This window comes from Pseudorasbora parva, chromosome 13, assembly GCF_024679245.1.
Source record: "Pseudorasbora parva isolate DD20220531a chromosome 13, ASM2467924v1, whole genome shotgun sequence".
Classification (NCBI taxonomy): Eukaryota; Metazoa; Chordata; class Actinopteri; order Cypriniformes; family Gobionidae; genus Pseudorasbora; species Pseudorasbora parva.
Genome location: NC_090184.1, coordinates 11160448 through 11183491, shown reverse-complemented (window position 1 = coordinate 11183491; position 23044 = coordinate 11160448). Strand labels below are relative to the sequence as shown.

The 23044-nt window shown below is 36.5% G+C and overlaps 1 protein-coding gene across 1 annotated transcript; it reads right to left on the bottom strand.

Moving 5' to 3' along the window:
- Positions 1-630: 630 nt before the first annotated feature.
- LOC137038526 (proline-rich transmembrane protein 3) lies at positions 631-22299 on the bottom strand. The gene is made up of 3 exons (XM_067413163.1): positions 21755-22299; positions 20873-21136; positions 631-3684 (listed from the first exon to the last, which is right to left on the bottom strand). The coding sequence occupies exons 1-3, from the start codon at positions 22221-22223 to the stop codon at positions 1688-1690; spliced, it is 2730 nt and encodes a 909-aa protein (XP_067269264.1). The 5' UTR covers positions 22224-22299; the 3' UTR covers positions 631-1687.
- Between the last annotated feature and the right edge of the window lie 745 nt (positions 22300-23044).

Below are 23044 nucleotides of genomic sequence, written 5' to 3'. Positions count from 1 at the left end.
GTATATATAGCACAGTAGTGTATGTTGATGATAACACGTTCTGTTTTATTCAAAAGCTAAATTGATCACAAAAATACAATGAGACATAAATATCAGGGTATTCTCACAAAAATGCATATAAATAGTACGAGTGTGCAATGTCGTGGAATGTATACGCCAAAACTCATTTTGGCGTGTCTATGGCACGCTGTTTTTCGCGTGCATATGATACGCATTTTATGGCATATTATACATACGAACCCCCCACCCCACCACCCTAAACCTACCCAAGCGCGTGTCATATATACTACCACAATCTGGCAGGGTTAGCTAGAACTGCACAACATTACTCCACCATTATAAATTCTTTTTTTTAAATGCTGAATATTTATACCATGAATGGGGTTTGGCCCATTTTCTGGTAAAAATGCTCTTATTTGAGCATTATTTGAAGAATTACTGCTGCTATGATCAATAAAATTACAAAAGGTGTAAGTTTTACCATGCAAACAGTTCAGACATTTATTAGTGTATATATATATAACCTATATATATATGTGGTTAAGCTGTGATGTAGAAAACTGTATTTGTTTTCTACTATGGCACTGAGTTCTCTTTTTAGAACTCTTTTTAGAAAGAAGGACAGCTATATAAAAATGTTAATATTCATCTGTCATTGACTGACAATACTTTATTTTTAGGATCAGTTAATATTCTTGCAATAGGAAAGATTGTCATTCACAGTAAATACATTGCATGTAACAGTATACACCATTATTTACAAACAAAAATATATAGTATATACATAATCTGTTTTAGTTATACTCACAGCTTTCTATCATTTATTGCTCAGACATGAGTTCCTACTGTATTGGATAAAGTAACAATGAGTTAAGCATCCAAATGTTTAGAACTTTGGCCAAACTGCTAAATGCACCAACAAACAATGTTTAGGTCTGCTATTATGTCAGTTGCCAAATAATATATATACAAATTATTTTACTAAATATAACTCCAGTTGTGGGAATAGTTTCATATGTTTTTTCAGTATGCTGTATTGTGGCAGGAAACTGGAAGTACAAAGCATAGGCAAACAAAGTCAACATGTTCTGGCACGTACAGTTTAAATTCTGTTTAAATGGAATGCAAAGAAAAAAAACTATCCAGGTCATCATAATGCTTTCTATGTTAGCACTTAGGTTGATCTATGGGACAAGGCACTGAACCAGCATAAACATTAAAATACGCAATACTGAACAAATATAACCACAAAACTTAAATACTACTAGTAACGACAGGAGACTAGAAACTCTTTGTTATGTACTTTACATGGAGTCACCTCACAAACAGAAATCACACAGATAACACATAACTAAGTTAATTTGCCTATAATAGTGGTCCTACCACTTATACAAAAACATTTATAGTGAAAACAATATACACACTTCTGGAATGCCTTGCCTCATAGATTTCTATTGTATGTGCATAACTGTAAACAAGACTTTTAAAGAAAAATAATCTGAAGTAAATACTTTCATTGTTCACATTTGACTCCACTTCCTTAAATCTTCTCAAGCCAATAAATTAGTTTTTATCCCTTTTAAGTACCATTATACTACTGGCCCATCTAAACAAGTCATGATTAAATGTGTATTTTTGGAGAATGTGAAAGCAATTTAACCTGAAGTTGTTGTGTGCCACACCATATTCAAAGGTCAATAATGTCACTGCCAACACTAGCTGAGTCATCATTTCTTCTGACTTTCAAGTAACTATGCCCCCCTCTATTTGATTGCGAACTTTCAAGGTCAGGGGTTAGAAACAGCCTTGTGTTTTCTGCACTGGGCACGAGGGCACGGCTTGTGCTTGGGGAAGGGTGCAGTGAGACAGGGCAGGATAAAGAGGAAGGCACTGGTGCCTCAGAAACCCAACGGAAGCCCTGATGAGTGGGTGTAGGGGGAGCTGTGACCTGTCGGCTGGGAACAGCACTAGGAATGGAGCGATCCAGACCTGCGGAAGACTCTGTGAGCAATGTGTGCTCATCACTGCTCAATGACAGTGTGATTTCAGGGTCACTATTCCGTCGCATCCACAGGTTCGGAGATGGAGGAGGTGATAGTGGTCGCATTGGCTGGAATAAACTTTCGCCCCTTAACAGATGCTCTCGATTAAGTGCCTCATCAATGCTGCGGCCAAGGTCAATTGGGGTTGGAGGGCGCAGGTCAAAATCGCAGAGTGAGATGGATGACTCCTTGTCCCTGTCCAGACTGCTACTTGAAGAGCACTGAGGTGGATGAGCAAGTGACTGTAGCCTTAGCAAGGAACCTGCGGAGCCCCCTGCAAAGCTTTTCAAATTGCGCCCATGATTGCTGTCTTTGAGTTGGTCATGATTTCGTATGATGCCTTTGCTAATGTCCGCCCCTGATCGCTCTTGTCCTGCCCAGTTATTGGGCAACTCTCCGGCCACTGCACTAGTACTGGACCCTCCAATTCCATTGCTTTCAGATTTCCTTTGTTGCCTTACCTTGAGGCTCTGCACAATCTTTGCCCAGCATGTGTGTCTACTGGTAGAGTTTAATGATTGAGAGGGTGAGGGCAAGCTTTCTGTGGCAGCTCCTTCCTGTCTTGGTGCTCCACAAATGTGGCCTCCATTGGGTCTCCAGAAGACCCAGGAAGACACCAGAAGCAGGCAGAAAGCCCAGACAAGCTCCAACAGTCGTACCCAGAACTGACAGAGCCACCATGCCCAACGAAAGCGCCTCCAGTCTCCTAGTAGTCCATATAGCCACATGCAGGCATAAACGTGCAACAGACAGCACAGAGCCCCGAGAAGAGCGCACACTGCCAGTACCCATGCTAAAACCCGGAATTTTTCTTCACCTATTCCCTTATTTCTTTCTCGAGCTGCATGTGTGTGAAAGAGGCGTGGCAGTGCCAAAAAAAGGTAGCCTAAACACAGTGTCAGGCCTGCAGTCAGCGTGAGGCCCTGTAGGACAATGGGAACAGCAGGCGAAAGTGCAGGGGAAAGTAAGTCTGCAGCAAGTAGGAGAGTGCATTGTAAAACAGCTAATACTCCTAACAGAGGGGGGCGCTGAAGCGTTGGTGGTAGCCAAGTTACTTCTGCCTTTTTTAGTACCAACATCACTAATGCAGCTTGTGCCAAAATTAACAGCGGTAACGGCAGCGTGTATAAAGCTATTATTACAGGAGGTGGCAGGAGGAACCGTGTCCCATATGGGTCAAGCAAAAAGTGTCCTGCTCTAACCGCACCCACAACTAGCAAGAAACTATTGGCAAGTATCAGTTCACCACAGTGAGGACAATTCAAGCTGGGAGCTAAAGCTAAGCCAAGGACTGAGCCAACAGTAAGCAGAAGGAAGAGGACAGCAGAGCCAAATACATGCAGCTCCCATGCAAATGACAGTGTGCGTTTTAAGTCTGCCCACACTAAAAAGCTGCCATTTGTTGCACCATATTTATCAGCATTGTTTTGATCTTTGGAAAAAACACAGGGGCCCACAACAGTAGCACAGGGGTCCTTGGGTTGGTCACGAGTTGGAGAGGCATGGTTTGACTTTAAAGATGGAACTATTCCCTGTGAGACTGACTGATCCATCTCAGTTACTCTTCTATCATTTTCAGAGAATACAAAATAGCCATGTCCAGTCAGGCGAGGGGAGGTTGTCCTTAGAAAAGGTGATATACCTGTGGAAATCAATAAGAGGTACACATGATATTATCGCAGTAACTGGCAAAATGCAATAATAAACAATAGGAAAACACAAAACTACATACAACATTATACAAAACTTTTCATAGCATTTTCAATAAAACAATATAAAATACATAGTTGTGAATCTAAATTCCTAAATTGCTTTGCAAAGATTTGAGCATTTTTACAAACTCATCTCTAGTTAACATGTATTGGAAAATAGAATGTTTGGGTAACACTTTACAATAACAGGACATGAATAATCATGTATTAATACATGAATTAATAGTTAATTCAACATGAACTCATAATCAGTTAAGAAATGAACTAATAGTAGTAATATAATCCGGCTTATGACAAAAAGATTTATGGCTTTGACCTTTTGACCTTTTGCCCGATTGAACTTCCGGGGTTACGGTCATGGAGGGGTTTCCGGTATGATTTATGACGTGACCTTTTGACCTTCCGGGGGTTCATGGGGATTACGGGTATAATTTATGACCTGCCCTTTGACCTTCCGGGGTTGATGGGGATTACCGGTGTAATTTATGATGTTTTGACAGATGGTTTTATCCTTTGAAGAGGGTATGATATATATTTGTGACGGAAAGTTTTATCCTTTGAAGTTCGGGCTATCAGGACCCTCCTCCTCCTCATTATCATGCTGTACTGTGAAAAAACTGTCAAGTGTATCTCACACAAGCATTCTCTTCTTTTCAAATAATATAAACGAAAATCTACCCCGCAAAAGTTGAATGTTTATAAAATAGTTTAATAAAAAACAATAATGAACCAACCATTTCAGTTTTAAACAAAATGGAGTCACAAAAAACGCACTCGTTTATAGAGTAATGTTTATAGAGTCGAAGTAAAAACACACTACTTATAAAGCAATACAATGTATGAAACGGTTCAAACAAAAATCATTTAGAGATATTATTTAGTAATATCATAATATTTAGAGAGTCTGCATCTAACATTCCACATCTTTTTTTAAACAAAGTTCCCATACCATCCAGGAATCCTATTTCCTGAATGTCTCCCGACATCCTCTCTTACCATGGGCTGGGGTTTGTGGGTGTGTATTCCTGACACCTTGTTGCCATCCGCTACAGATCTCGCCTAATATATGGCACTATTCGTCACTTTTGAAACGTACCTCATCCGTGGGAGTTGGGCTATAGGGCCTCACAGGTCATGACACGCGTTAAATGTTTATAGAGTTGAAGAAAAAACATACTGCTTATGAAGCAACGCAATGTATGAAACGGGTTCAAAAAAATCATCTAGAGATATTATTTAGTAATATCATAATCATAATATTTAGAGAGTCTGCATCTAACTTTCCACATCTTTTAAAAAATAATTAAATAATAAATTAATTAATATAATTTATAAGCTGTTTTGCTCATGGGTCAAATTTTGATCAGGGGAATACCTGAAACGCACACACACACAAACACAGTAATTGGTTCTATAAAATTAACTTTTCTCTATTTTAAATGAATAAAAACAAATGTTACTAAAATTATTTGAACACTTTTAGTTATAGTTTTAGCTAAGTATAATAATAAATATAAAAAATAAATAAATATAAAAATACCTTTCATTTTTAGAGAGTTGAAGAAGATAAAAAGCAAATAGTTTAAGCCAAAACACCCTCCGATCCTCCCAGAGTACTCCACTATGAAGCGAATGCTTCAGACCCCTTTCTGAACGGGAGGGGTTAGAGCTGAGACTCTGTGCATCTTAACCGGTCATATCTTATACTACTACTACAATAGTCAAACATTTTATGGTGGCCGTGATCTAGGATTGTAAGTCGCATATGATTTTACTTTTCTTGCGTCTTCCAAACTGGTCTTCATCAGTGTGGAAACATACACTTTACATAAAATATACTATCAGTTATCTACTCAAAATGCGTAGAATTTTGAAAATATAACCATGTTGTTGAGACAGTTTGTCTGTTGGTCAACATGAACAGACTTTGGAGAGAGCGGATGACGCTAGCAGGGAGATTGCCCTTTGACCCCAACGATTTTGCAGGCCCTGCAAGGTAGTCATTCATTTCAGTTGTTATTCACCAAAACAGCACAGAGTGAATCTTTAACATTTAAAATTGTGCATAAAAACCTTACAATTAAACTTACATTTAAAGATGGTACATGTCCCATGGATCTATATTTTACTTTTCTTAGTTCTACAAAGTTTCAGTATCAATTAAACTCCTAGTTGATGATAATGTTTGCTGCAATGCACACAACTGTAAGATACACTACATATGTAAGATAGCAAAATAAAACACTGTATGACACTAGTTTAAAATTTGAAGAAAGTTTACCAAATGCATCTACATATCCGTTGTGTTCTGACACAAAGCCGTTAATTGGTACGTTTTGTTTTATAAAATGTACTTTTCCTATTTCTGCAAAGTTTCATGCTACTTTTACTAGCCTGATAAAAATGTAGTTAATACATTGTGAAACAAGACAATCACGCTACCAAATACATTTGATTTTAAGAAAAAGCAATGTTTTGAAATACAACTAAACAAGATTATTTTCTCTTTTGACAAACTATTAGAAAAAATACTTTCTCTGTGATGTTGGAATAGACCTAGGTCTTTTTAAAGTATCACATCAGGCATGTAACAATCATGCGGTACAATGATCCAGATGAAGCTTCTTATCAAACAAAGACAATTATATTTATCTTTCACTTGTGAATATTTGTACGCTACTATCACACTTACCATTTTTAATAGTCTTTACTATTGCCTTACGCATCCCAATCCAGCTAAGTAATGCGTTATTTCAACTGTTTATGTCTTTTTCCTTTATTATTTTTGGCACAATTGAATCGATATCGATTAAAGCTTATCGGCATTGCTTCTTCCCTATACGGATACAATCCAAACATGTTCTTTGAAGGAATTATGTGGGACACAAAACTCTGCGTAAATTCAAGAGGCCTAGAGTAAGAAAGCAGTGACATTGTATAAGAAAAAGTGTCCGCTTTATTGCCATACGCATTCCCCCCCCCCCCCCCCCCCCCCCCCCCCCCATTGACTATTCTTAGTCATATGATCAAGATTACTGTTCACATTTTATTTGCCCAGCGGTATTTGTTTTTAGGTAAAGATTCCTATCTGGTCGTTGTCAGTGCAAGTTTGTGCAAATCATTTTAAGCATTTTTACTAAACGTCTGACTAAACTTATTTGTTTTCTTTTGACAAACCTACATTTCAAACGATTCACCTCCAATGTTCCACAACCACAGGGAAAACATTTTGTTTTGCAACACTCCTGAAACCTAATCTTAGTGAATTTTTCTCACCTAGAACACAAAACTTTGTTCATACCAAACAAGTATGTTTTACACATGTTGACTATTTAACTATTTTTGTAGGTATCATGACATTTTAGAGGAATTACTAAAAGATTAAAGCACCAAGAATCACAATGTTTGTTGATGATGTGATTGTCATATTTAGTTACATTTCAGATGACCGTTTTGTTTGTTGAAATTTTTTGGCAAAGGCTCTTCTTTGAGCACCATCAACATTATAGGAATAAATGAAAATTAAGAAATGACACGACAGTCTTTCTATTTGACAGTGTTTGACTAAAGTGATATTTCTTTTACTGTCACTACAGTCTCAGTCTCATCTACGATGAGGAATCACATGAACCGTCACCGTGAAAAGTAAGTCTGCTGTTCTACAGCTGAAACATATACGCCTGTTGCATTCATTAAAGTTTTCGCTTGTTAAACAAAGTTAGACTCCTCTTATAAAGGTTATAGACACATTTTGAACATTAGCCTTATACGCGTTTTATCCATGCACAAATCTCTATGTAATTCGAGAAGTACATTTACGAAAGTATCATTTTATAATCAATTTAGGAAAAAAACATTCACAAGCAATTGTGAAAGTTTGTTATTTTGGATTTGTAAATAATGACTTTTACTACTCCACCAGATAGGCATGAGGTTTAGATGATTTTAAATGTGTGACCAAACTCTTCTTTTGACAAACCAACATTTCAAATTATGTAACGAATCGTTTCTTTCAACATCCCACTTGACATTAAAGATTGTGACATTGTCCTGTTAAGTTATATAAAGTATTTTTTACTTACAAGTCTGATGTAATTAATGTAATTACTTAAAATAATTTGCTCTTTTAAATACATTTTACTTGTTTTATGATATGCTGGTAATTGTTTTAAATTTAATTAAATGTTACTGTTATAATAATGCTTGAAATCAGTTGAAAGGTTTTAAACAGCTTGAGTGATGATAAACATCAGCGTTCAATGACATATTAAACAGATATTGGAACTAGCAGTTATATGCATAGATAGTGTAATCTCAGTATCAGAACACTTGGAAAGCCTTTTAAACTAACAAAAACCTGAAATAAAATTCTGAAATGTTTGAAATGTAAAAATATTTTTTCAAAACAGTTATCAAATGATGGCAACCCTCGTTATTAAATAATGTGCAGTACATGCAACTAATAGAAACGTAAGTGTAAAGGTTGCACACAATGAACATTTTAGATGTCACAGGGTAAATAATTAAAAAAGCAAGTCAATAAGGCATATAAATGCCTATGAACATTCACAGTACAAAAAAAAGAAACAAGTCAACCAAGCAGCTTGTTTTTCAAAGAGCTTGCTTGAGCAGCTTGTTCTTCAACTTTAGGAGAGAGCTTAAGTGTATCAAGGTCCAGAAACGGTTTATTAAAATAAAAGGTTCAATCATTTGTGATTATTTTATGAACAATGTCTGAGCTTGTTACAAACAGTATTATTACAGAAGTAGAGGCTTTATACTATATTTAAAGATTGGACCATTAGCTCTTCATTTGTGACGTACTGCTTAAGCATTTGTAAATAAGACCGGAAGAAACCATGATTTTTGGTATTGGCTAAGCATGTGTGAACAGAAAATGTATGCATTTTAGAATTATTTTAAATGACTGGATATTGTGTGAAACCAACATGGATTGTGTTAATGTGTGGTAAAAACAGAAGGTCGTTGCGCGAATTGTGATTCGAGTTTTGGAAAATGCGCCTACAGATTGTGTCCTACAAGTACCCGCATGTTAAAAGTCCTACATGTCACCAGAGAGAAGTGTATAATTGTAACGCAGTCCAGTTATGATTTACAAAACAAAACAAAAAACAGAAATTAGATAGTCTTGAAATTTCTTTTTGTGCAGACTTTTAAGATAATGCTAAGATGATATTTTCAGTTAAAGACTTTTAGTGACATAGTCATATTAATTTGTCTCAAGAAAAATTAAAACACAATGCGCATATTTTATGTAACACATCAATAATAATTTTAATGTTTTTCAAAAAATACAAACAATTTTAAACAATATTCTACAATTTGAGTGAATTATTATTAAGTTTGTAACATAGAGGGGATTGAAATTGGTTCCAATAAACAAAAAAACTAAGATAATGTCAAGTAACACAAAACAAGGAACATTACAATTACAATGTAATTGCTAAAATACTGCATGGTTTTACTGAAACGTATTAATATTTTCAATACAAAGGACTTAACCATGTAATAAGCCAATACTGATTGATTGATTGATTGATTGATTGATTGATTGATTGATTGATTGATTGATTGATTGATTGATTGATCATTCAGTATCACTCAACATATAACTCAGCTTAAAGAACATGTCTATTAGTGAAAAGGTGCTGTGCAGCATAGACATGTCACTCCACAAGAGGACAAGACTCTTTGTACAGCATTCGAAAGGGTAGTCCTCTGGAATTGGGAAGTCATTATCAGAGTCGGAATCACTGCTGCTTTGAAGCCAATACTTTGAATTTCGAATTTCAGCCTCCTCATAACATTTACGCAACTTAAGGCGGTTTTGTTCATGTAGCGTCTTGTTCCTGCAGGTTGATACGAGTACGTAATCATCAGGCTTTGGTTCCTTACTCTCCTTTGTCACCTTGTACCTCACATTGGGCGTCGCTCCATCCCATTCGTTTATGTAATAGGTTTTACTAGCAACCCCATTAAGATCGCTCCAAACACGGTTGTAGAAAAATGACCAGTCTTTAGCGGAGAAAAGCACACAAGGTGTCTCCGATGTAAGTTCTTCTTCAAAAAATTCCATGGCGTAGAGTTTGACCGTGTGTGATGTCTTGTCAAAAACAAACCCACCGATATAAACGTCACCTAGCAGAAATTCCTGTTTGACAAAATCTTCATCTTCATGAAGAAACTTGGTCAAATGGATCCTCTGTTTTTTCTGTAGTGCGTAAGGAAGGTTTTCTACCGTTTCAACATAACTTCTTGTCGGTGTTACACCCACCAAAGATGTTTCAGTAGTCATTGTAACGCTAGAGTTGCAGACCGTTTCCTAACTTCTTTAAATAGGCCTACTAAATTATGTAGGTAGGGGCTGTAGCTTTGATGTGACTAACAAGAATGTGGTGCTTTCGATAGCCATAAAACACCAGCCGCTTTAACAGACTCAGTGAGATTAATCATGTCACGGCTTCTAACCCCTGTTCTGTGGATGGTAAACGTAATATTTCAAAAAGATCAAGACTCGCTATTCATGTTGACGCATTATGCAGACAGACCCCCTAAAATAACATAGTTTAATTTTTTTAATGCTGTATTATGCCTGTTTGACTCTGCTCAAAGTGTAGTCTTCGAAACAAAATGTAAAACTGTCCTCTACTGGCAGGGAAAAATCTACTTTACAAACTTTTACAATAGATCAGAAGAAAGGATTTCTGTATTATGATTTCATTGTAGCTGAATGTCTCTTATCTTATCCGCGGTAAACATTTGTGGTAAATTGTGCACGCGTACTAATTGTTGCATAAAGATTATGCTTGAATTGACCTAGAACCTAAAACAGGAACAGGTTATGTTGATGCGGTATTATCCCGCTAACAAATCAGATGGAATTTTTAGCACATCTTGTTTATTACAACCGATGTGTCGGACGTCAGGGTCGGATGTCGATGATAGTTGACGACATGTCACAATCTTTAATGTCAAGTGGGATGTTGAAAGAAACGATTCGTTACATAATTTGAAATGTTGGTTTGTCAAAAGAAGAGTTTGGTCACACATTTAAAATCATCTAAACCTCATGCCTATCTGGTGGAGTAGTAAAAGTCATTATTTACAAATCCAAAATAACAAACTTTCACAATTGCTTGTGAATGTTTTTTTCCTAAATTGATTATAAAATGATACTTTCGTAAATGTACTTCTCGAATTACATAGAGATTTGTGCATGGATAAAACGCGTATAAGGCTAATGTTCAAAATGTGTCTATAACCTTTATAAGAGGAGTCTAACTTTGTTTAACAAGCGCAAACTTTAATGAATGCAACAGGCGTATATGTTTCAGCTGTAGAACAGCAGACTTACTTTTCACGGTGACGGTTCATGTGATTCCTCATCGTAGATGAGACTGAGACTGTAGTGACAGTAAAACGCTGCTCCTCCACTAAAAGAATTCGTATCTTTGGGCTCTGAAATAACAGCTCGAGCCACACGATCTACAGTGCGAGGTGAATGCAGGATCCCGAAACGCAGGACAGTGTTTGGAAACTCTGCGTTTTCTTGTGTGGCCGCTCGTCAGTGGAACATGTTGCCTACAGAGCTAAAAAAAAGCACAAATTTTTATACCTTCACACGCCAAGCAAAGAAATGGCTTTTATCAAATCAAATTTGTTCCCACATGTGACTAGATATGTGTATGTGTGTAAGTGTGTGTTCTAAGGTCAAAGTATGTGAAAGGTGTGAACATGAATGTTTGTACAATTTCTGTTTTGTTTTATTTATTTATTTATTTTTTTGGCAAGTATAAATTTTATTTCTCATGTTTGTTTATATATTGTAGCTTAACATCAGCCTGCCCAGGGACTACGGGTGAAAATTAGCTCTTGAGCTATAACCTGGTACTATGCATCTCTCCCTTTGAGGTTAATGTTTATTGTACGCTGTCCCTGTTTCTTAAATAAAAAAATAAAAATAAAAAAAAATAAAAAAGAAATATCACTTTAGTCAAACACTGTCAAATAGAAAGACTGTCGTGTCATTTCTTAATTTTCATTTATTCCTATAATGTTGATGGTGCTCAAAGAAGAGCCTTTGCCAAAAAATTTCAACAAACAAAACGGTCATCTGAAATGTAACTAAATATGACAATCACATCATCAACAAACATTGTGATTCTTGGTGCTTTAATCTTTTAGTAATTCCTCTAAAATGTCATGATACCTACAAAAATAGTTAAATAGTCAACATGTGTAAAACATACTTGTTTGGTATGAACAAAGTTTTGTGTTCTAGGTGAGAAAAATTCACTAAGATTAGGTTTCAGGAGTGTTGCAAAACAAAATGTTTTCCCTGTGGTTGTGGAACATTGGAGGTGAATCGTTTGAAATGTAGGTTTGTCAAAAGAAAACAAATAAGTTTAGTCAGACGTTTAGTAAAAATGCTTAAAATGATTTGCACAAACTTGCACTGACAACGACCAGATAGGAATCTTTACCTAAAAACAAATACCGCCGGGCAAATAAAATGTGAACAGTAATCTTGATCATATGACTAAGAATAGGCAATGGGGGGGAAAAATGCGTATCGCAATAAAGCGGACACTTTTTCTTATACAATGTTACTGCTTTCTTACTCTAGGCCTCTTGAATTTACGCAGAGTTTTGTGTCCCACATAATTCCTACAAAGAACATGTTTGGATTGTATCCGTATAGGGAAGAATCAATGACGATAAGCTTTAATCGATATCGATTCAATTGTGCCAAAAATAATAAAGGAAAAAGACATAAACAGTTGAAATAACGCATTACTTAGCTGGATTGGGATGCGTAAGGCAATAGTAAAGACTATTAAAAATGGTAAGTGTGATAGTAGCGTACAAATATTCACAAGTGAAAGATGAATATAATTGTCTTTGTTTGATAAGAAGCTTCATCTGGATCATTGTACCGCATGATTGTTACATGCCTGATGTGATACTTAAAAAAGACCTAGGCCTATTCCAACATCACAGAGAAAGTATTTTTTCTAATAGTTTGTCAAAAGAGAAAATAATCTTGTTTAGTTGTATTTTAAAACATTGCTTTTTCTTAAAATCAAATGTATTTGGTAGCGTGATTGTCTTGTTTCACAATGTATTAACTACATTTTTATCAGGCTAGTAAAAGTAGCATGAAACTTTGCAGAAATAGGAAAAGTACATTTTATAAAACAAAACGTACCAATTAACGGCTTTGTGTCAGAACACAACGGATATGTAGATGCATTTGGTAAACTTTCTTCAAATTTTAAACTAGTGTCATACAGTGTTTTATTTTGCTATCTTACATATGTAGTGTATCTTACAGTTGTGTGCATTGCAGCAAACATTATCATCAACTAGGAGTTTAATTGATACTGAAACTTTGTAGAACTAAGAAAAGTAAAATATAGATCCATGGGACATGTACCATCTTTAAATGTAAGTTTAATTGTAAGGTTTTTATGCACAATTTTAAATGTTAAAGATTCACTCTGTGCTGTTTTGGTGAATAACAACTGAAATGAATGACTACCTTGCAGGGCCTGCAAAATCGTTGGGGTCAAAGGGCAATCTCCCTGCTAGCGTCATCCGCTCTCTCCAAAGTCTGTTCATGTTGACCAACAGACAAACTGTCTCAACAACATGGTTATATTTTCAAAATTCTACGCATTTTGAGTAGATAACTGATAGTATATTTTATGTAAAGTGTATGTTTCCACACTGATGAAGACCAGTTTGGAAGACGCAAGAAAAGTAAAATCATATGCGACTTACAATCCTAGATCACGGCCACCATAAAATGTTTGACTATTGTAGTAGTAGTATAAGATATGACCGGTTAAGATGCACAGAGTCTCAGCTCTAACCCCTCCCGTTCAGAAAGGGGTCTGAAGCATTCGCTTCATAGTGGAGTACTCTGGGAGGATCGGAGGGTGTTTTGGCTTAAACTATTTGCTTTTTATCTTCTTCAACTCTCTAAAAATGAAAGGTATTTTTATATTTATTTATTTTTTTTTTTATATTTATTATTATACTTAGCTAAAACTATAACTAAAAGTGTTCAAATAATTTTAGTAACATTTGTTTTTATTCATTTAAAATAGAGAAAAGTTAATTTTATAGAACCAATTACTGTGTTTGTGTGTGTGTGCGTTTCAGGTATTCCCCTGATCAAAATTTGACCCATGAGCAAAACAGCTTATAAATTATATTAATTAATTTATTATTTAATTATTTTTTAAAAGATGTGGAAAGTTAGATGCAGACTCTCTAAATATTATGATTATGATATTACTAAATAATATCTCTAGATGATTTTTTTGAACCCGTTTCATACATTGCGTTGCTTCATAAGCAGTATGTTTTTTCTTCAACTCTATAAACATTTAACGCGTGTCATGACCTGTGAGGCCCTATAGCCCAACTCCCACGGATGAGGTACGTTTCAAAAGTGACGAATAGTGCCATATATTAGGCGAGATCTGTAGCGGATGGCAACAAGGTGTCAGGAATACACACCCACAAACCCCAGCCCATGGTAAGAGAGGATGTCGGGAGACATTCAGGAAATAGGATTCCTGGATGGTATGGGAACTTTGTTTAAAAAAAGATGTGGAATGTTAGATGCAGACTCTCTAAATATTATGATATTACTAAATAATATCTCTAAATGATTTTTGTTTGAACCGTTTCATACATTGTATTGCTTTATAAGTAGTGTGTTTTTACTTCGACTCTATAAACATTACTCTATAAACGAGTGCTTTTTTTGTGACTCCATTTTGTTTAAAACTGAAATGGTTGGTTCATTATTGTTTTTTATTAAACTATTTTATAAACATTCAACTTTTGCGGGGTAGATTTTCGTTTATATTATTTGAAAAGAAGAGAATGCTTGTGTGAGATACACTTGACAGTTTTTTCACAGTACAGCATGATAATGAGGAGGAGGAGGGTCCTGATAGCCCGAACTTCAAAGGATAAAACTTTCCGTCACAAATATATATCATACCCTCTTCAAAGGATAAAACCATCTGTCAAAACATCATAAATTACACCGGTAATCCCCATCAACCCCGGAAGGTCAAAGGGCAGGTCATAAATTATACCCGTAATCCCCATGAACCCCCGGAAGGTCAAAAGGTCACGTCATAAATCATACCGGAAACCCCTCCATGACCGTAACCCCGGAAGTTCAATCGGGCAAAAGGTCAAAAGGTCAAAGCCATAAATCTTTTTGTCATAAGCCGGATTATATTACTACTACTAATCATGAACAAATGAGGAGCTATCCTTAATTAAAACGTGACTCATGATGATTCATGCATGAATACAGCAGCATTAATACATGTTAGTACATGTTTTGTAATTAATGCATTAATTAACAAGTATGGGTAAACGAAATTAAACAGGCTCTCTAAGAAGGAATAACAGATATTTTGACTTTGAAATACATTTTCAAATGAATTATTGTCATAATTTAAACCATTTTTATCAGAAGCTTCATCATAAATATTATACTGAAAGCCAAGATTAGTTTTTCATTACTTTCACTGATCATCTAAATCAGCAATATTTTATCTCAAAAGGTCTGTTTTGTGATCTCTTTCCCATCAAACTAAACCTACTGTGACTTATAACGGTTTCTGAGGAACCAGTCCCCAAAAAATAACCAAACAGGAAACAAGCAGTTAAGTCTGGAAGTGAGGGAACGTCTGCTGGGATATGTACAGTTGTCTCTCCACCCAGTCATAAGCCATGACGATACGGTACCTCCGTTCTCTTAACTGGGCTGAATACTAGTCATACTAGTTACATGTGAATTTTATAATAAGTTTATGATAAATCATGAGCTGAATTTGGTAAGTAGTTAATAGTGAATTAATCATGAAGTCATGACACAATGCATTAACAAGCCATGAGTTGATGTTAGAGTATGGTTAGTTAATAATGAATTAACCATGATGTGCCCCCTCAAGTAAAGTCATGACATAGTCATACATTAACAAGCCATGAGTTGAGGTTAGTGTATGGTTAGTTAATAATAAATTAACCATGATGTGCCCCCTCAAGTAAAGTCATGACATACATTAACAAGCAATGAGTTGATGTTAGTGTATGGTTAGTTAACCATGAGTTTAGACACTATGATGCACTAACAATTCATTAATTACAAAATGAATTAACATATACACAAATAATCCTTATTCCTTTTCACCCCTGGTACAAAAAAAACAAATAAAAAAATATATTAAGTATTTGTAGGCTAGTTATTTTATTTTTATATTTAAACTTATATGGACTTAAAATAAAGCCCAAACATAACTGTAAAGACACACACAAGGCACGTTTACATGTAAAGCAGAGCACATCCACCGGCTAATGCTAATCGAATCATATACATTTAAACAATTAAAAAATACAGTTAATTATTGTCACACCTCCATAAATATCCCAATAAAACAATCATACAAACATTTCTTAAATTATTATTTTGGTTAACCAAAGCAGTCAACATTATTATTTGATAAAATGCCAGCATTACCGAAGGAACACAATTAACACGCTAGGAGCACCGAGAGCGCCACTAATGAATATCGCACCAGAAACAAACCAAACATACTGTAGTTCCGGGAAGAAAACTATAGCTATGACTAACACGCACGCACGCACACAAACACAAGCACGCGAGCACGCACGCACGAACACACACACACACACACTTGTACATGTTACACAGACAAGTCTTTGGTTAGAAGGAAAAACGTACACTGCTCCAAAAAACTGCTCCAAAGAAACACTTTTTAATCAGAGAATAGTATCATGTCAGTTAAACTCCTGTGATATTGAACTGGTCGCAGATGTGTTTGTTAATCAGTTTCAGCTGCTTTGTGTTAATTCAATTAACAACAAGTGCACTAGCTGGGCAACAATGCAACGACCCTCAAAACCATGAATGGTTTTACAGGTGGAGGCCACTGACATTTTCTATTCTCTACTCATCTTTTCTGACTGTTTTTCACTAGTCTTGCATTTGGCTAAGGTCACAATGTCACTACTGGTAGCATGAGGCAATACCTGGACCCTACAGAGGCTGAACAGTCAATCCAACTCATCCAGAATGGCACATCAATATGTGATTCAATATGTCTTCCAGCACAGTCTCAAGAGCATGGAGGAGATTCCAGGAGACAGTCAGTTACTTTATTACAGCTGGACAGGGCCGTAGAAGGTCCTTAACCCATCAGCAGGACCCATATCTGCTCCTTTGTGCAAGGAGGAACAGGATAAGTACTGCCAGAGCCCTACAAAATGACATCCATTAGGCCACTGGTGGGAATGTCTCTGACCAAACAATCAGAAACAGACTTAATGAGGGTGGCCTGAGGGCCCGACGTCCTCTATTGGGCCCTGTGTTCACTGCCCGGCACCGCATTGGCCATTGAACATCAGAATTGGCAGGTCGCAGGTCCACCACTGGCACCCTGTGCTTTACATATATGAGAGCAGGTGCACTCTGAGCACATGTGAAAGATGTGAAAGGGTCTGGAGAAGCCGCTGAGAGCGTTATGCTGCCTGTAACTTAGCATAACCGGTTTGGTGGTGGGTCAGTAAAATGAAATCGGAGTAAAAAGCAAAAAACTACCTGCCCCAACCAGTTTATGCTTACGCCGTTTATGACCTTACACCGATAAAAGAAAAAGGGTTACCGCATTTACATGACTATGTTCATTGTCGGCTTATTAGGCATAATCGGCTTAAGAACGTGCATGAAAACGCACCCACTGTTCATCAGCATGGTAACTTACACTACACGGCTAACCTGCTCTGGAGCAGGTTTTATTCTTGGTTAGAGATCTCAAACCCAAACTGGACCAATCAGCTGCAAGTAAAGACGTAATAAAGCCACACCCACTTGTATCTCTCGTTCCAAATTTACAGTTTATAGTGAAAAAACCATTAGAGACAAACTTGCTCATCCTAAACTTGCTAATTATATATTATATTTATATTATATGAATTATAATTATTTTTTATTAATATAATATAGTCATATAATTATTATATTAATTGACAATTAGATAAATATGAATATAAATAAACATGCATTCATAATTCTTTTAAACAATGTGTATTCATTTGAGCTCCTTGTCAACCTATAATTATTAGGTATATTTCTTTGATTCACATCAATTCACATGCAATGATATCAGATATTCTTTAAGCTGCTTCTCAAACTGTCGCTGCTGTAGCAGCATTGTTTATTCATGCGAGTCGTTAATCAAACAGATTCTGTGATTGGCTATTTGTCGCACGTGTCACACTTTCAGGTGCACGTTTGCTTAATTGCAAATTTAAAAAAACTCTGGATTAATTTAATCCAATAATAATAATAATTTAATTAAACCTGAGTTGACAGAGAAAGTTTATACCAAGCTTTGAGAAACAGTTGAACTTGATTAAAACCAGGTTGGATTTATCTCGATTTGTCAACTCTAAACCTACTCTGAAACTCAGAGTTTGTTTAGCTAGATTCACGCAACAGGCCTCTGCTCGAAATAAACTGCAGCTAGTCCAAAATGCTGCACTTCGAGATCTTACTAGAACCAGGAAGTATGATCATATTAGTTTGGTAAGGGTTGTGTGAACACTGCACTGGCTCCCTATTAAACATCACATGCATTTTAAAATCTTACTTACTACTTACAAAGCACTAAATGATTTTGCTCCCCAGTACTTAAGCAAGCTCTTAACACATTATACTCCATCACGTCTATTGCGGTCTCAAAACTCTGGCTAGTTGATAATACCTAGAATATCAAAATCAACTGCAGGTGGTCAATCCTTTTCCTATTTAGCACCTAAACTCTGGAACAGTCTTCCTAGCATTGTTCGGGAAGCAGACACACTGTCAATCTAGTTGTGGGACGCTAAAATTTTGATCTAAGTTTTCAACTAAATATCCAAATAAAATTAATTACTAAATTAACTGTATCAACGATATTACTGATCTGCCCACATTGCCGCTATACAATACATTTAAATAAGCTGATAACATCACCGTTTTCTCCAGAATGACTGTACAGCTTAATCATATTTTGTTGCAATATTTTCCTGTTTAACACTGAAGCTGCTTTGAAACAATCGTCATTGCATATAAATCAAGTTGGCTTGACTTGACTTCAGGGATGCGTTGGTCTAGTACCAGCCCTGTCCAGGCAGACACTTTGACTTCCAGAGGTCATAGATCCTCTTCTTAATATCATTAATTCATCTTTGCCATGATACGTACCAAAAACTTTACAGCTGGATATTATCTAACTGCTTATTAAAACAATGCAACTTGATCCTACAGAATTAGTGCTACCCTTGGAAGATATAATTTGGAAGCATGCAATTAGTTTTCATTGTTATGGTGATGATACTCAGCTCTATATTTCTTCATGCATTGATGAAACTTACTAATTCACAAAATTAATTAAATGCATGGCTGATTTAAAAAAGGGATGACTAGTCATTTTTAATACTTAATTCTGGAAAAAACAGAGATTCTAATTATTGGACCAAAAACCTCTGCACGTATTTCACGTGTTCTGCAAGTGAACGACGCCTCTTGGTTCCATCCCAAAGAGGCATGAAATCTCTCTCACGGACCTTTTCCTGGACCGTTCCCACCTGGTGAAATGACCTGCCGATCTCAATTTGTGCAGCCGAGTCTGTAGCCATTTTCAAAAAACATCTTAAGACACATCTTTTCCAACTGCACCTGACCAATAAAGACTAGCATTTAACTATCCAATTAAAATTTCTGTTTGTTTGTCTTAAAAAAAAAAGTTTGTGTACTGTGCTCGATTAACTGAGACTTCTTACAGCTCTTGCAGGTTGTTGCCCTTGTTTGTTTCGTTGCTTCTATTGCTCTTCCCTTTTTGTAAGTCGCTTTGGATAAAAGCGTCTGCTAAATTATTAAATGTAAATGTAAAATGTATGTAGTAACCTAGAATACTGTTTAACACTCAATGGCTGCTGTCAAGTGTTCATCGTCAGTTAGGAACCTGGGTGTTCTCTTTGAAAACAATCTTTCATTTGAAAGCCACATTTCTAACATCTGTAAAACCGCATTCATCCACCTTTAAAATACATCTAAATTACAGCATATGCTCTCAATGCAAAATGCAGAACAGTTAGTTCATGTGCTTATGACCTTAAAGCTAGATTATTGTAATGCCTGGGTGGTTGCCCTGCACGCTTAATAAATAAATTTCAGTTGGTCCAAAACATAGCAACTAGAGTTTTTACTAGAGCCAGGAAGTATGACCATATTAGCCCGGTTCTGTCAACGCTGCATTGGCTTCCTATTAAGCATTGCATACATTTTTAAATCTTGCTAATTATTTACAAAGTACTAAATGGTTTAGCTCCTAGTATTTGAAGGATCTCTTAAAACATTATAGTCCTTCACGTCTATAGCAATCTTAAAATTCTGGCCAGTTCATAATACATAGAATATCTATAATCAACTGCAGGCAGTTTCCTATTTAGCATTTTTTTCATTGCATTATTTTCTTGTTATGACTGTAAAGTTGCTTTGGATCTGTATAGTAAAATCTGTATTGTAAAAAGCACTATATAAATAAAGGTGATTTGACTTGACTGAGAAAGCGGAAATGAGATGCTCACTGCCATACTGACGATGTGCAAGGACTTCTCTTAAGACAAAAAGATACCTAAGGATGTACCTGTGGCACATCTAATTATAACCTCTGACAAGTACACATGCCAATGACACCACCGTCAGAGGCTGTCTAATTCAAGGCCAAGTTCCTTGGCATGATTGGCACACTTATTCACACAAAAAATGTGTTCCCAAAGCAATGATTATATGCAGCATCTCGTTCCCGCTTTCTCAGGGAACAGGGTTACAGTCGTGTAACCCAAGACGTTTTACACATTCCTACTTATTAATACTATGTGTAAATCTCTATTTGCTAAACACTTGGTATTAACATCTGTTTTGGTCTCACAAATGTAAACAGGGCCACAACAACAGAAAATTAAACCCTGAACATCCTTCAGAAATATAATTCATACCTTTAGTGTTCTTTATATCAGTCACTGTTCGTTTAGTTCCTGGTTCCTTTAACTCTTCATTGGGTATTTTTGCTGATGTTGTTGACTGTGAAGTGCTTTTTGGTTGTGAATAGTTGGAACTAACGATGTCCACTCCTTGTGATGGTGCCTCTAGTTGTAGACTGGTTTTGCTTGTGCTAAGAGAGGTGGTTGCAATATATGATCGTAAAGTGGTAAATTGTATTTTTGGCTGAAATTTAGCTGCCGTGGTTATCCCCAAACTACCTGATAAACAAAAGAAAACATCAAACAGTTTTTCCTCTAGTTTTTGTCAAAACATATATTTTTTAAAAAACAATTAATTTACATCTTGTATTCATATTTAAATATACCGATCAGGCATGACATTTTGAATTATGATCATTGAGAGGTGCAGGAAATAACATTGATTATTATTTCATCCCGGCACCTGTTAGTGGGTATGATATATTAGGCATCAAGTGAGCATTTTGTCTTAAAAGTTGATGGATGAATGGGCAAATTGGGCAAGTATAAAGATTTGAGCGAGTTTGACAAGGGCTATATTGTGATGGCTAGGCGACTGGGCCAGAGCATCTCCAAAAATAAAGCTCTTGTGGGGTGTTCCAGTGCAGTGGTCAGTATCTATTAAAAGTGGTCCAAGGAAGGAACAGCGGTGAATTGGCGACAGGGTCATGGCTACACAAGCTACTCTAGATCAAAGTGCTCAATAAGTTAAGGCTGGTTCTAATAGAAAGGAGTCAGTGTCCATTACTCGATGGGTCAGGACTGTTTTGGCAGCAAACGTGGGACCAACACAATATTAAGAAAGTCATAGTGTTATGCCTGATCGGTGCACTAAGAATTACTTCATCGGTACTATACCTATTTCCAGACGAGTTCTGTTGCCGAAAAATTGTCTCATGCCAATTGAAGTGGATACAGGCTTTTCATTAGGTGGTGCAGTTGCAGAAGGGCTGGTCTGGAGTGAAGGCTTGATTTTGGGATTTGTTTGTACTGTGGCAAAATTAGCCTGCACGCTATGAGCAGTCTGAACTTGTGGTCTGTTCTGGGCATGCTCTTCTCCAATATATGTTATAGCCTCCGTTGATGACCTCACAAAGCCATTTTCTTCAGGTATTACCACATCACCTGACCCAACTGATGACAAGTCTTTCTCTTTTAATTCAGTAACTGGGTCATCTGTCATTGACTGTGTCTCATCAACAGCCTCTGTTATTTTTCCAGCGGCATCTTGTGGTAGCATGACATTTTCAGTAGAACCTCTTTTCACTCTGTCTTTGTGTGATACTACAAATTTACCTCTTGACCCAGTTATCTCAGTATGCAACATTTTTGCAAAAAACGTGTCCTCAGTATTTTTACTTTCAGTCCATTCATTTGAATCTCCAATTGATTTAGTGAAACTTTTCCCACGAAGAAATGGTTTGACAACTTCTAATGCAGCATTGGCAGTCAGTCTATGATCTTTTTTTTTGACAAGCACATAAGTCTGTTTTTTTGAACAAAAGGAAAATATGCTGTGATTTGAATGAGAGGTCAGAGGCGAAAGAGAGCTTCTATGGACGTGACTTGTGATTGGATGAATTAGAGGCAGTAGAAGAAAGAGTTGGAGTAGAGGCACCATACTGCCAATCAGTTTGTTGAAAAATGGCTGTTTGTTGAAAAATGCTCACCCGTTTCTTCTCATTTCTTCTCCTGCAGAGAGAAACAAATATATTACAATTAAACTCACTGTGTTGAAAACAATACTGTGGCGATGTGAATGAGTGAGAGACATGGGAGGAGCGAGTGAGACCGGGGACGTGACTGTGAAGGAGCGTCACCTGCGAGCCACACCGGTCTCGAGTCCTCTCATGAGGGAGCTCAGAGGTATTTAAGGACGAGCGACACCAGTCAAGGACGAGAGAGGACCAGGCCTGGATTTTACGTTGAGTTTTGTTTATGTTTTGTTATGTGTGTGCGGGCAGTCGTCCCTGATGGGCTGCCTGTGGTTTACTTTTGTTTTGTTTATTTAATAAAAGTTGTTGAATGTTCGCCGGTTCCAGCCTCCTTCCTTCTCATCTACGAACTTTATTAAAAATACATTCTCATTGGTGATTGATAGAACATTTGAGAGATATATGCCTATATTGAATGAGATAAATGTATAGC

What these genes read in the sequence shown, in the direction of transcription:
- LOC137038526 (XM_067413163.1), bottom strand. Translation starts at nt 22,223, where the DNA reads ATGTTGCATACTGAGATAACTGGGTCAAGAGGTAAATTTGTAGTATCA. An exon ending in CAGAACTCGTCTGGAAATAG is followed by an intron (nt 21,137 to 21,754) that starts GTATAGTACCGA and finishes TTTGTTTATCAG; the next exon opens with GTAGTTTGGGGATAACCACG. An exon ending in TGATATAAAGAACACTAAAG is followed by an intron (nt 3,685 to 20,872) that starts GTATGAATTATA and finishes TGATTTCCACAG; the next exon opens with GTATATCACCTTTTCTAAGG.